The sequence below is a fragment of the Microtus pennsylvanicus genome, chromosome 11 (assembly GCF_037038515.1).
Source record: "Microtus pennsylvanicus isolate mMicPen1 chromosome 11, mMicPen1.hap1, whole genome shotgun sequence".
Taxonomy (NCBI): Eukaryota; Metazoa; Chordata; class Mammalia; order Rodentia; family Cricetidae; genus Microtus; species Microtus pennsylvanicus.
In genome coordinates, this window is record NC_134589.1 from 103,286,373 (window position 1) to 103,300,319 (window position 13,947).

A 13,947-nucleotide genomic window follows, 5' to 3' on the forward strand; every position below is an offset into this window, starting at 1 on the left:
CTGGGGTGAGAGGAGCAAGTGGGAAAAAAGGGAAAGGGAAGTATACTCACAAATACCCTTTGCTATTTCACAAAAGGTTATGTGTGGACTTTCAGTGACGTAACATGTGATCTTGTTGGGCCCCCACCAGCCAGCCCTATTTGACCTGAATTTGAAAACAGGTGCTAACCCATTTTTGTACAGTTAAGAAAGCTGATGTTGGGTAATGAAAGCAACTTGCTGGCCATACGAAGGCTGGAGGGAAAAGCCATGAGGGTGTGCCCACCCAGTGACCCATTCTTTAGTCCAAAAGGATCAGCTCAGACAGGTGACATGCCAGAGGCATAAGCAGACCCAAAGCTTATTGTCAGCAGATACGGGAACTCCCAGTGTGAACCTTTTGGGGTTTCCCAAGACAGCAATCAGGAATAAAATCTTCCAAAGTAAGACAGACACCCTGGCCAGCTTCAGGGGGCCACTGTAGAAAGGCCACTTTCTTGTTAGAGGATGAACAGCCTGTTCCCATTTCTTTCCAGTGCTGTGGGTCAGTCAGAGAGAAGCCTAGAGTGCAGTGTGGAGAGGTGACTGTCAGTGGCCCTTTCTTCACACAACTATATTTTACTTCAGAACTGGAACCCACTGGGGCTAGAAACCATGGTTAAGTCTACATCAAGGCTTTAGTTACTTTGTGGGCTTTGGGACAGTCTATATTTGCTGACTCAAAAGGTTTGTCCCTTGATCTCAGAAACAAGTCGTGCCCTAGTTATCAAATGCGGCATGGTTCCAGCACAAGGATCACTATTGGAGTAAGTTTTCCCAAATTCTAGACAAAGGTTGATACCAGCCAGGAAGTTGTGATACATGCCTTTATCCCAACACTTGGGAGACAGAGGCAGGTGGATCTCTGAGTTTGAGGCCAGCCTGGTCTACAGAGAGAGAGCTAGTTCCAGGACAGCCAGGGCTACACAGGGAAGCCCTGTCTTGGGAAAAACAAAAACAGGTTGATACCAATTACCAATGATAGGAAATAGGGGGACCCTGCCAAAGGTTTTCTTAGAGGGTCTCATCCTGGAGAATTGTGGGTATTTCCAGATACTTGGAGTTTAGTCTAGGCCCTGTGAGCAGAACAGGCTTACTTAGAGTGGAAGCTTCTGCTATTTTGCCAAAGTTTTGTCTCCTGTTGACTAGAGAAGGCTCTTCTGTTCCCCCTCATATCCTTGGGGATGCTCTCTGCAAAACCTCAATCACCTTTAAGTATTTGGCAACAAGAGCAAAATTAAGTTCTACGAAGAACAGGAAAATACAAGCAAAGGTGTCCTTGGCCTCAATATTATGGGCGTCTGGGAACTATATCAAGCCTTTGTTGCTTTCTTACACCAACCCCCCCCCCAAATGTGCTTAAAATACCAGAAAAGCAGAGACCCCATGAACTTTAAGTCCATTCCCCTGTCCGTGAACATGTGGGAGCCCATGAGGCCTCCAGAAAGGCCCCTGCAGGAATTGTCCAGTTCCCACACTCATGCACTGAAAATTCAGTAAGGATCAATAATTCAGTAAGGAGCCCTACTTCAAGCCACCTGAAGTCCTGGCATCTTTGCTGTGGTGGGGAGTGCGCATGTCCTTTGGACAGGACAAATTTAACCATGGACTGTGGTTACTGTGGCCCTGTGTTTCTTTTTTCTGAACCGTGACTCTGGCCAGCCAGATAGAAGTCAGGTCTATTCTCTAGGGGTTGTGCCAAGGGGAAGGCACCTTACCTATACAAGGAGAGTGCAGTGCTGAGCATCCCCACTGTGTGAGCAACCTCAGCAGCAGGTAGCTAAGAACAATTCCAGCAAGGGCTAGGGCTGTAGCTCAGTTAGTAAGTGCTTGTCCACCACGCATGAAGCCCTGGGTTCCATTCTCATTATCACATAACAGCACAGTGGTACATGCCTGTGACTGCAGCACTTGAGAGACAGAAACAGGTTTCTAGCTTTAGGTCACCCTTGTCTACGTAGTGAGTTCAAGGCCGGACAAGGTTACATGAGACCCTGTCTCAAAACAACAAAAGCAAAAACCAAACAAATGAACAAACAAAACAAATCATGCAGACTTTTAAAATCTAATAGAGATGTGATCAAGGTGTTTTGCCAGAAGTCATGTTTGACAAAACGCCAGAAGGAAGGGCAGTAACTCCAGAGAGGAGGTCTGCTCCTTACACTCATGGTTCTGAACTAATCCAGGCCTTTGCATTTGGGGGATCTCACAGAAATTTGCAAGGACTTGGAAAAGAAAGGACACAGGGAAGGGGTGCTGGGCACAGAGGAATGGAGATAAGGAAGGGGTGCTGGGCACAGGAATGGGGACAAGGAAGGGGTGCTGGGCACAGGAATGGGGACAAGGAAGGGGTGCTGGGCACAGGAATGGGGACAAGGAAGGGGTGCTGGGCACAGGAATGGGGACAAGGAAGGGGTGCTGGGCACAGAGGAATAGGGACAACATGACACACAGGAGCTGCAAAGCTGGAGGCACAAGATACCTGGTAGCTCACTGCGAAGTTTCCTGTGGGGGGGGCCCTCTGAAACAGAGAGAGTCCCCAGAAGTTACCATCCACGCTTGGGAGGGAGCCAGTTAAGTATGCTAAAGGTACTAGCTTCAACTGAGTAATAAAAGGTACTTTTAAGTCAACATGAACCAGAGAGCCAGCTTGGTTCTCTGGTTCTGTCCTCCTGAGTCACTTGAGCATTGTACAACGTAAGAACATCTGAAAAGGTCAATCTGAAAGGTCAGTGTTGGACCAGATGTCTGTGCAGGGGTGTACGCCGTTTGTGGATGTTATCTATCTTCATGAGCACTGCCTACCCTGTCTTTTCAGACAGGGTTTCACTAACCCAGAGTTCACCAATTGGGCTAGGCTAGCTGGCTGGAAAGTCCCAGGAATCCTGTCTCTGCCACCAACCCAGCTTGTTATGGGATTGAACTTGGTCCTTGTGCTTGAAGAAGAAGCACTTTATCAAGTGAGCAGTGCCTGAGCTCTGGTCTCTGTCGGCTTTGGCAGCTAAGTGGAAGGTGACCAGCAGCATGGCAAGTGTTTTCAGGCATGTAGAAGGTTATTTATTTGGCCAACACCGCGAAACTTGCTTAGTGATTTCTGATCTGCTGGTGGGGTTTAACAATCTCAGAACACAGCTTTAGGGTGTGAGCTCATGTTTCTGTACACCTAGACTTAGAGAATGTGGTACGTACTGGTATAACAAAATGACCGGTCTTGGGTCTGTACTACCACAGGTTAAGTAAGTGGGCAGAACCCACAGAGATGGCCAAATGACCTCAAAGAACCATTAAGCACAAGAGAGAAGAGACATATCAGTACAGGGACAGATAGCTGAGGTGACTGTCCTCTAGGGCAGAGGGCCCAGTCCCCACTGGCACATTCTTTTGGGTCACTGTGGAAACAGCTTTTGTGTACTGAGCCTTCAACACTGGAGCATCTCTTACACCTCTACTAGATTGGAGAAATGGGGAAGTATCGTGTCTAGCCCATCAAGTAGGAACCATAAGACTCTCATCTTAAGGGCCTGGAGGCGCCTTTCAAAACAGATCACTGAAAGTAGAAAGATGAAAAAGGGACCAAGATGGAACCTGGGTAGTCCAATGCATGGTAGCTTTCTGAGGGAGAGAGAAGGGCAATCGGGAGTGACCCCTGTGAGGTCCAGGGGAGAGATCCTGTGATAGTCACTCTTCCGGGGGCTATTTGTAGTCACGGTGTGGCCCAAAGAAGGCCTTTGATCCATGCTCCCTGCATATCGCATGGGGAAAGGCGTGGCAGAAAAGCACCCAATGGAATAACTGAAGGAGAGTGAGCTAACACCCAGGTGCATGCTGGGGATGCAAAACTGATGAGGGCCAGGTTTAGCAAGGCCTCGGCTCTGCCACATAGATCAGCACAGACGTCAGGGCAGGAATAGGGGAAGCTGGTGTGTATTTGACCATCACTTCTGTTTTCTAGTTAAGGCAGAAGTGAGAGTGGAGATGAGAAGTGCACTTGTGGAGGAGATGAACGTGGCTGTCAGTATACTCAGTATGGAAGTAGCAGCTGGGGTGTCATGGTTTGTGTCTTGGCTGTGCAGAAGGTGTTATGTTAGGGCTGAGCTGGGTACTAGTCAAATGAAGCCAGCAAAGCAAGAAAGGGTTACAGGCATAAAGGTGCAGGTGCATAGTTGACCATGGAAAAGAAGCTGGGGCCACTGGGGGTCATGGAAGAAAACATGGAGGGAGCAAAGACCACAGAGCTAGATATGTAGGATGCCCACAGTGCAGTTAGAGCCTCTCATTACATCCCAGAGTACAAGATCTCCTGGGATATTAAAATCACAGAGAACAGTGGAGTGAAGAGAGGTTGGAAGGCCAGAGTATCCAGAATGACATGGTACAGAGTGGGAGGCAGACTTGAGCAAGAAGACCAAACCCAGCCCCCACAATAGTGTGGGCAGGGCATCTTCATGAGGGCCACCTGGCAACTTCTGGAGACATTTGTAGCTGTTACGGTGCTGGGTAGGTGGACCTGCAAAACACCTTATAGGCATAGCACAACCCAACCCTACCCAACATGGCAGTGTGCTAAGGGTGAGAACTGAGATAGAAGGTTCATGAAAGAAGATAAGAAGTGAGGGTTGATAGTTGTCCACCCTGCAGTGAACGATGGGCTCCAAGACATGGACTCTTTCTCCACACAGCAGGGGGTGGGACATGCGGGTTAAAGAATAGAAGATGAGTTTCTCAGAGGCCATGTCCTGGGCAGCTCTATGCCTGTTTCAGCGCTGGACTAAGAAAAATGGTGGAGGGAGTTGAGGGGGTTGTTGGGTACAGGGATGCAGGGGAGTGGATGCATGGGTGCAGAGCAGGCACTTTAGGCTGCAAACCCCTTTCCAAGCTACCCTCCCCCAGCTCCTCACCTGAGCTTGCTCTTGAGGGCATTCACCTCTCGGCCCATGGCCTCATTACTCTCAGTGGCCTCATCTAGCTCCCTCTGCAGCTTCCTGCGGTTGGCATTGATGCGCTGGGACTCCTCCTCTGCCTCTTCCAGCTGCCTCTTGAGCTGCTTGACCTTGGCGTTTCCTTTCTCTGCCTGCCAAGGAAAGGATCATGAGTAAGCAAGGCTGCACATGTGGGGCCCCAAAGCATTGTGAAGCCAGAACACTGAGGAGGGGCCGCAGCTATGGCTACCTGCTCCTTATACTGTTCGGCCATCTTGCGCTCATCCTCCACCTGCAGCAGGACCTCCTTCAGCTTCTTGTCCTTTTGTTTCAGTGACTTGGTAGCTGCCTGTTTCTCTCTGTCATGGGGAGGAAAGGAAAGGTAGTTTCAGACTGAGATGGCATCCTTGTGGCTGGCATGTTAATCAGACATAGCATCCCAGCTTCCTCAAGCCCCAAATCAAGAGCCATCCCAAAGATGAGGCAGATGTAAAATAGAGAGAGGTGAGGTATCGAGGCATGCTATAGCACGAATGAACCTCTTTTGAAGAAATGAGTCCGTCACAAAGGGTTTCCATTGATGTGAGATGCCCCACAGGCAAATGTTGGATCCCCAGCAGGACAGGCTGGCAAGGTTGTGGAACATAACTTAGTTGTGGGCCAAATGGCTTAGCTAGCAGAATGGGTCAACAGAGGCAGGACTCAAAGGTTCAGCTCAGACTCTCTGATCCACCAAGATGTAAGAAGCAGGGGCGATGGTGGTGCACGCCTTTAATCCCAGCACTCAGGAGGCAGAGGCAGGCGGATCTCTGTGAGTTTGAGGCCAGCCTGGTCTACAGAGCAAGTTCCAGGACAAGCTCCAAAGCTACAGAGAGACCCTATCTCAAAAAACCGAAGGAAAAAAAAACAAACAACAACAACAACAACAAAAAACTGTTTAAGGGGCTGGAGAGATGGCTCAGTGGTCAAGAGCACTGACTGCTCTTCTAGAGGACCTAGGTTCAATTCCCATCACACACATGGCAGCTCACAACTGTCTGAAGATCCAGTTGTAGGGGATCTGACACCTTCACACCAATGCACATAAAAAAATAAAGTTAAATAAACCATAAAAAATATTTTTTTAAAAAAAGATGTGAGAAGCAGGAGCTGCAGGTGAGCTGACCCCAAACCAAGATGCTCCATAATGCCTTTTCCACATGATGAGCCAAAACAAACCCTTCCCATCTGAAGTTGCTTCTGGCAGGCAGCTTGTCACAACAGTGAGAAAAGTGACCAATACATTCCACATAAGCCTTTCCAAAGTGGTTAAAGTTGGGCGTGGTGGGAAGGAAGGACAAAGAATGTTTTGTTGTTGTGGTCGGGGTTTGTTTTTTTTTCTAAGGTGAGACAAATGTTCTAAAATTGTGATTGTTCTACACACCTGCAAGTGAACTAAAAACCGCAGAAGTATGTGGATCATCCAGAAAGCTGGTATAAGTGGCTCAGAACCCTTAAAACACCAGGCTGAAAGATACTGTGGTCATAACTAAGCAGGGAAGCCTTCTCGTATCTGTGGGCTGGTGGCTAGACCTGTCACTAAGGACGCTCATGTCTGGAGGACTATCACCACCCTAATAACAGTACTTGGTGAATCCATTCTGTCCTCAGTACATCACTGCCGTGTGGCCACCACTGAACCGTATTGTCACTCACCAGAAATGAGCCTCTTAGGGTAAATGATTCCCCGGTACTCCCTTTTGGTCTCCAGAAAGCTGGGATGGAGTGCCGAATGTCCCATACCTGGCCTCCTGCTCCAGCTGCTCCTCCAGCTGTGCAATCTTCGCCTCCAGTGCTGCGACAGTAGATTTGAGCTTGGCTTTGACAGCGCCCTCTACCTCCTGCAACTTGCTCCGGAGTTCCTTGTTCTGGCGCTCCAACTGCTGCCGTGCACTCTCGTTCTTCTGAGCAGCACTGCGCTCTGTGGCCAGCTCATTGCTCAGTTGCTCAGTCTGGTGAAGAGGAATGCCGCGAGTCAGAAAGCATCGAGCTGGGGTGGGTATCAGAGCAAGTCTACTGCCATGGTGTACCTGCATTCTCTCTCCATCTACTCTATTCCTTGTCACCCCCCCACAAGACTCAGCTCAGAAGCCTCCTGTGTCACCTAGACTGAGCCAGGGGCCTTCTGTTCAGTTCCACCAATGCTCCCTAGCCCAGACACTGATGGGCTACAGGATGGTCCAGGCACGCATCACATAGGGATGCTCAGGAAGCCTCCACTCCACAGAGGCACCAAGGACTCTAGGGACTGGGCAAAGAACAATGAGGGAAAACAGCAGCGGCGTTCACCGTGGCCATGTAGTGGAGGGAACTAGATATGACCCCGCAGGTCTGTTCAGAGATTTCTGAAGAGAGCAGACAGTACAGGCATGATACTAGTGGACAAGGAATACACTGGCTGGTTTTGTGGGTGAACTTGACACAAGTTAGAGTCATCAGAGGAAGGAGCCACAGGTAAGGAAAAGCCATGAGATCCAGCTGTAGGGCATTTTTTCATTTAGTGATCAACTTTGCTCCTGTGTGGGGAATGTGGCCAAGCAGTTTTGCCTCACTGTAGCCCAGAAGCGGTCTGCTATTTTGAGTCTAGTGGCTGAGTGTCCAGTGTATGTGTTTTGTGTAGGGCAGAAGCAGCCACCCAGAACTAAATAGGTAGGGCACCAGCCAGGGACAGGTTGCTTACTGAGCCCACTGTCCTAACATAAATGGCCTGAGGAGTTTTCCCTCCCTTTCCCCTTACCCTAACCTTAGTATCGCCTACCTGCAAAGTGGCCTTGCGGACCCTGTCACTCATGGCTTCCATGTTGCCCTGTTCTTCCTCCAGCTCCTCCTCCAGCTGTGCAATCCTCGTCTCCAGGCGACGCTTCTCATCCTGCAGTGTATTCCTGAGGGGAATGCAGCTGCCTTGGGGACCCACGGGCGCACCCAGTCATAGGACTCTCCCTGGAAAGTGCTCTCAGGTGGCCCTCATTCTCTAACTTCAAGCTCAGGGTAGTCTGAAGTCATCCGAGATTACCTTGTGTCATGGTTTGAATATGAAATGTCCCTCACAAACTCATGCACTTGGTTATCAACTGGTGGCCTCAGATAAGTGACTAGATTCTGAGGCTTAATAAATGGGTTAATTCCTTGATGGATTCAGAACATGATGGAATTCCTGGATGTTAAGAAGCTGGAAGTGGAGGCTAGTTGGGGGAAGTTGGTCACAGGGGAATAGGGTAGGTGAGTGACCTTGGGGAATCCATGCCCTTTTCCTGTCTGCCACAAAAGGGGCACAGCCTCTTTAACAGGCTCCTGTGCCATGGTGTTTTTCACTAGTCTGAGTCCAGAATCAGCAGAATGGAAGACCTTGGACTGAATCCTCTGAAACCTGGACCAAAATAAGTCCTCTTTCCTTTAAATGGCCTCTTGAATATTTGAGCCACAGCAGAGCAAAATTAGATGTAACCTGCTAGGAATTGGTGGGCCAGGATTCATACCCTGACCAGCACCAGCAAAGCCAGAATGGGGTAGGAACAACGTCTATCTTTGTCCCTGACACTACTCACCCAGAATGAATGAAATGCCACACTCCCAAATCCATAGGTGGAAGACCATCAGGTAGAGCCTTTCCAAGCCCCAGTCTGACCTGTCAGGGCCCTGGTGACACTCTCTTACCCCAGGTCCAACTGCCTCCCCTGCAGCCTTACCTTCCCGACAGGCTGCTAGCCAGCTCCTCAGCCAGTTCCTCCTTTTCCAGGTCAGCTTGCTTACGAGCTCTCTCAGCTGCTGCCAGGTCCTGAGGCAGGAGAGAGAGGCTCTAGCTACCTTGCTCCCATCATCTGTCCCTCACAGCTGAAGTACAATTCCCCTTCTGAGCCCTTTGTGGGAGGGAAGCCAAGGGAAGGAAATCCGTGCCTAGGCCTGGGGGAGCAGTGCGAGTCCCACACAGCTCCATGCGAGGCTGTTACCAGCAGGGGGAGCCTCTACCTCCTGGAGCTGCATGAGGTCTGCCTCCAGGCTCTTGGCTTTCTTCTCGTTCTCCTTTGAGGTAGCAAAGACCTCATCTCTGGAGGCACGGGCATCATCCAGCTCTCTCTGGAAGTCCTTCATCTGAGCCTGAATGAGTCAGCAGGACAAGCAAGATCCACTTTCACTCACCTGGTTCTCACAAGGATGTTTATCTCTGCATGCCAACCCCTTGGAATTTCCAGTTTATGTTGGTGAGTCCCTGATGTGTGCTTGGGCCCCAGGCCTCCAAGGGTCGAATCCTCCATGTGAATTGAGGAGAGTGGACAAGAACCAGCAATGGTGCCTCTAGTGGCAGAGTCAGTCTCCGGCCTGCACCTCAGACAGAGGCAGGTTGCTTCCTGAGGTTACTGATGCACTGGGCCTCTCTTCCTCCACCTCCACTCCGTTCTCCCTGAACACAGTACCACCCACCTGCAGTTTCCGAAGCTGCTTGATGGCTTCCTCCCTCCCTTTGATGGCTGAGTCAGCCTGGAGCTCCAGGTCTTTCAGGTCCCCTTCCAGCTTCTTCTTGGCTGCTGCTGCCAGAGCCCTCTGCTTCCGCTCATCTTCCAGTTCTGTTTCATACTCATGCAGCTAAGCCAGGGAGAGAGGTACAGGCTACAGGGATGCCCCTCAGAGCCGGGGCTCACTTGGCTGCTCCCTCAGCTCCCAGGGACTTAGAACAATCCCTGTATGTGGTGTATGTTGCTGGGGGTGTCCACCTACCTCTACCTAGTAGGTTTTAGGGGCTGAATTTAGGTCACGAATCTTGGCAGCAAGTGGGATGGAGGATGCAGGTGTCCCCAGCCACAGATGAGAGCTGGCTCACCTGCCGCTGTAGCTGCCTCCGCTTCTCCTCATTCTGTTCATCTCGAGCCTGGAGATCTCGTTCAAACTGGCCCTTGAGGGCCTGCATGTTGACCTCCAGCCGCAACTTGGCATCCTCAGTGGCCTGCAGCTCATCCTCCAGCTCCTCCAGCTGGGTTTTCATCTCTTCCATCTGGGTCTCCAAGGCACGCTTGGACTTCTCTAGTTCATGCACCTGGCAGGCAGAGTGGGCAGGGCATTTGCTTAGATGAGACTTCACCCTCACAGAATGGAGGCTAATGTTACCAGAGTGGTGGCCCAGGCCTCTAGGGTCTGACATGATTCCTGATGGCTTAGCCTCAGCGGCTGTTCCCTGGTCTCCTGTGCCCACACCAGACTGATACACCTCACTGAGGACCTAGCTGGTGAGATTCCGCACCACTTACGTTCTTGCCCACGTCGTCCTTGGAGCTGACCAGGTCTTCCATCTCAGCTTTGAGCATCTTGTTGGTCCTCTCCAGCTCCTCCTTGGCCTCCAAGGCCTCCTCCAGGGCCCGGGCTAGGGACAAAGCCTTTGTTTCCTTCTCTCTGGCCTCTGCTTCAGCTCGGTCCCTCTCATCCGCATACTTGGAAGAGATGTTCTTCTCCTCAGCTAACAACTGAAAGAACACAAAACTCAGAGGCATCCTCAGTATACCTGAAGCTCTTTGAAGCCCAGATATGAAGAAGCCCTGTCACACGGAATGTGCCCAGTGCAAGTATAAGCCAGTTAAGATAATCTTTCTCACTGCTAGAACAAACTGCCCATTGGGTTAGGACATCCTGCTCCTGGGGACAAAATAAATGTTTCTGTTGCATGACCACAAGTATCTTTCTTACAGAGTTAACTCATGTACCATCCTGAAGGTGTATGGTTATGCACATGCTTGGAGAAAAGTCAAAGATGACTCTGTTCCAACTTAACACAACTCTCATCTGATGGAGGAGAGAGCAGTGTGTTACAGACCATGACACCAAACCCCACAGAATATGGACGGGAAGGCAGTGAGAACCTCTGGCCCTCTAGTGGATAATGAGACTGTGGGTAGAACGGACAGAGTGACTGCTGGGAAAGGAGAAAGCAGGGTGTCCTGCAGGAGCTCACACAATGAGGTCTGTCAGGGAACACAGTCCCCTGAACTCCGAGCGTTTGGACTCACAGCGCAATCTGTAAAAACAACCCCATGTCACATATAAAATCATCTTCTTTTCTCTTTTTGTTTTTTCAAGACAGGGTTTCTCTGTAGCTTTGGAGCCTGTCCTGGAACTAGCTCTGTAGACCAGGCTGGACTTGAACGTACAGAGATCCACCTGCTTCCGCCTCCCGCGTGTGGGGATGAAAGGCGTGCGCCACCAATGTGCAGCTAAAATCATCTTTAATAAATATAGGTAACACATAGTAGAGCTGGTATTTAGGAGTTTGGGTCATAACAGGTGCATTTATCAGAACAATGTGACTGCACACTTAAAGGATGTATGCATTGAAACATATGTAAATTTACCTAAAGATATAAAATGATAATAATATTAGTGTTTTGAGACAGTCTTGCTATGTAGCCTAGCCTAGGCTGACCTTAATCTACAATCCTTCTGCTTAATCTTCCTGAGAGTCAGAATTTCAGGCCTGTGCCACCATGTCTGGCTGCAAAACTATTTTTTAATGTTTTTTTTAACATTTATTTACATTTGTTTGTTTATTTGTGTGGGGGGGGCGCACACGTGGGCGTGCACACACGTGCCACAGGATAACCAGAGGACAATTTGTGGAAGCTGGTCTCTCCTTCCACCAAGTAGATTTGATTTTAGGGGCTGAATTTAGGTCATGAATCTTGGCAGCAAGTACTTTAAAAGTTGAGCCATCTCATCAGCCCGAGTATCTTTTAATATGCCATGTGACATGCTAAGGGAGAAAGGCACAGATGTCTGTGATCTGCTTTGAAATGTACCCAAAATATTAAACATGTTAGTTTGTTGTGATTGATCTTCATTATAAAATAACTAGGACAGAGCTAGGCATGGTGGCGCACACCTTTAATCTGAGAACCCGGGAGGCAGAGACAGGCAGATGTCTGTGAATCTAAGGCCAGCCTGGTCTACACTGTGAGTTCCAGGCCAACCAGGGATGCATAGTAAGATCCTCTCCCCCTCTTAGCCCCCAAAAGTAGGTTAAAGGCATGCAACACGGTATTAATGGATGATTCTGGCAGTGACTACACAATTGTCTTAACTTTCACTAAAGAGGCATTTGGGGAAAGCGGGATTGACTAGTATACACTCTGAGGGAAGGGGCTGTGCCTTAGTGAATAGAACGTTTGCCTACCATTCAGGAAGCCCTGGGCTCAGTCCTCAGTACTGCATAAAACTGAGTATGGCACACCAGTGACCCCAGAGCTCCAAAGGTGGAGGCAGGAGGATTAGAAGTTCAGAAACTCAAAATCAAGTATAGCTACATAGTGAGTTCAAGACTAGCCTGGCCAACAAGAGACTGCCTCAAAGAAAGTGGAAATTAAATGACGTGCTCTGGAGAACAGATGCTTAGAACTACTTATAACACACAGCAGTGCTTCTGAGTAGTCACTGAGTGCATGGGATAAATGACCCTCATTTTTTTAGGGCTTGTACCAGCCCTGTGGCTATGTTTGTGGGCAACAGTTATAGTGTTTGTGCTTAGAAGAATCTCAGTGTTAAGTATTCCGATGTGTTCATGCCCTGACCAAGTGGCCCTCATATGTCATGGTCACCTAAGATGAGACAAGATAGCCTTCCACTGCTTCCAGCAAAGTCCAGATGAGATTCAGACTTCCAGTGTCACCACAGTGCCACAGAAATAACCTCTCCCCATGTTCAAGGACAGGGCGGTGAGCTCTTAGACCTACCTGATCAAATTTCTTCTGCTTCTTCTCCAGATTGGATACCAGTTGCCGCTGGTTGTCCAAGTCCACGACCAAGTCATCCAGCTCCTGCTGAAGCCTGTTCTTAGTCTTCTCCAGTTTGTCATAGGCAGCAGCCTTTTCCTCATACTGCTGGTTGAGACCCTCCATCTCCTTCTGCAACCTCTTCTTCCCCTCCTCCATGGCCTCCAGGGTGCTTGCGAAGTCCTGCAGCTTCTTCTTAGAGTCTGAGAGCTGGAATGGCCAAAAGTTGGGTTCTGAGAAGGGAACTTTCTTTCTCCTCACTGAGGAAATCCAATAGCAGAGAGAGCTAGTGAGCAAACAAACCACACAGACCCAGAGGAGAAGAGAGGACCTGTAACGACCCCAGAGAAGAGGAGTCACAATGGACCCTGGAGGTGAGGAGAGGAAGAGAGGTGAGGATGCATGGTAGGCCCCAGCATGCTGTCCACACCTGAATGTTCAGGGTAGAGACATGGCGTTCCAGGTTTTGCTTGGCCTCTGTCTCCTCATCTAGCTGGTCCTGGAGGCTGTTCCTCTCATCTTCCAACTGACGCAGCTTGGTGGACACATTGAGTTTCTGCCGGGTTTCTTCTTGTAGTAGCTCCTACAAGGGAAGGCATGTGTGGCGGGTCCAGGGATGCCCCCAAGGAAGTAGGCACTCCAGGTCTCCTAGAAGGTACTCACTTGAGTATCCTGAAGCTGGGATCCGAGGGACGCCACATCCTTGGCCAGTTTGATGGCCTTGCCCTCTGCATCATTGAGCATGCTTGTGACACTCTCCACTTCATTCTGAGGGGGTGAGAGACTGGTGAGTTGAAAGTCTTATCATAGAACAACAAGAAGAGCCCTTCTTACTCAGAGTACATCACGCACCTTTATGGGAAGGGAGCACAGAACCTCTTTGGTGATGGCCATGAAGGTAATGGAGGAGCAGTGGGTAGGAGAGAGCAGGCCCTACAGTTTCCTCCCCAGTGCTAAGGAGTGGACAAATCAGTACTGACTTTCAACACTGGGACTCTCAGATATGCAGCTCATCTCTGCCAGCTTTGGTGGGGATTTGGAATCCAATAAGGTGGATCCTAACTGGACCCAGTTAATACAATGGGGCTCTGGTAGGATCTTAGAACTGCAGAGTTCTAGGGCCAGGATTCCCAACTTGTAGCTGATGGGTTCCAGAAGGAGCCACAGAACATGAGGTTTTGACAAGAAGAATTCACACAAGGGAATGCAAGGATGCACCTCGA

General features: G+C 49.6%; 1 protein-coding gene across 4 annotated transcripts in view; it reads right to left on the reverse strand.

The window, feature by feature from the left end:
* Myh11 (myosin heavy chain 11) overlaps window positions 1-13,947 on the reverse strand; it is a 99,806-nt gene that overhangs the window by 1,301 nt on the left and 84,558 nt on the right. For 2 of the 4 annotated variants that reach the window (XM_075942111.1, XM_075942112.1), the window contains 13 exons: window positions 13,388-13,492; window positions 13,155-13,307; window positions 12,686-12,934; window positions 10,217-10,429; window positions 9,793-10,005; window positions 9,396-9,557; window positions 8,943-9,071; window positions 8,663-8,751; window positions 7,735-7,858; window positions 6,720-6,928; window positions 5,188-5,296; window positions 4,917-5,089; window positions 2,501-2,539 (listed from right to left, as the gene is read on the reverse strand). In XM_075942111.1, coding sequence (XP_075798226.1) covers window positions 2,509-2,539; window positions 4,917-5,089; window positions 5,188-5,296; window positions 6,720-6,928; window positions 7,735-7,858; window positions 8,663-8,751; window positions 8,943-9,071; window positions 9,396-9,557; window positions 9,793-10,005; window positions 10,217-10,429; window positions 12,686-12,934; window positions 13,155-13,307; window positions 13,388-13,492 — 1,959 coding nt within the window. In that variant the 3' untranslated portion in view covers window positions 2,501-2,508. The remainder of the gene's footprint in view (window positions 1-2,500; window positions 2,540-4,916; window positions 5,090-5,187; window positions 5,297-6,719; window positions 6,929-7,734; window positions 7,859-8,662; window positions 8,752-8,942; window positions 9,072-9,395; window positions 9,558-9,792; window positions 10,006-10,216; window positions 10,430-12,685; window positions 12,935-13,154; window positions 13,308-13,387; window positions 13,493-13,947) is intronic. The other 2 variants (XM_075942108.1, XM_075942110.1) reach the window with 1 other exon arrangement.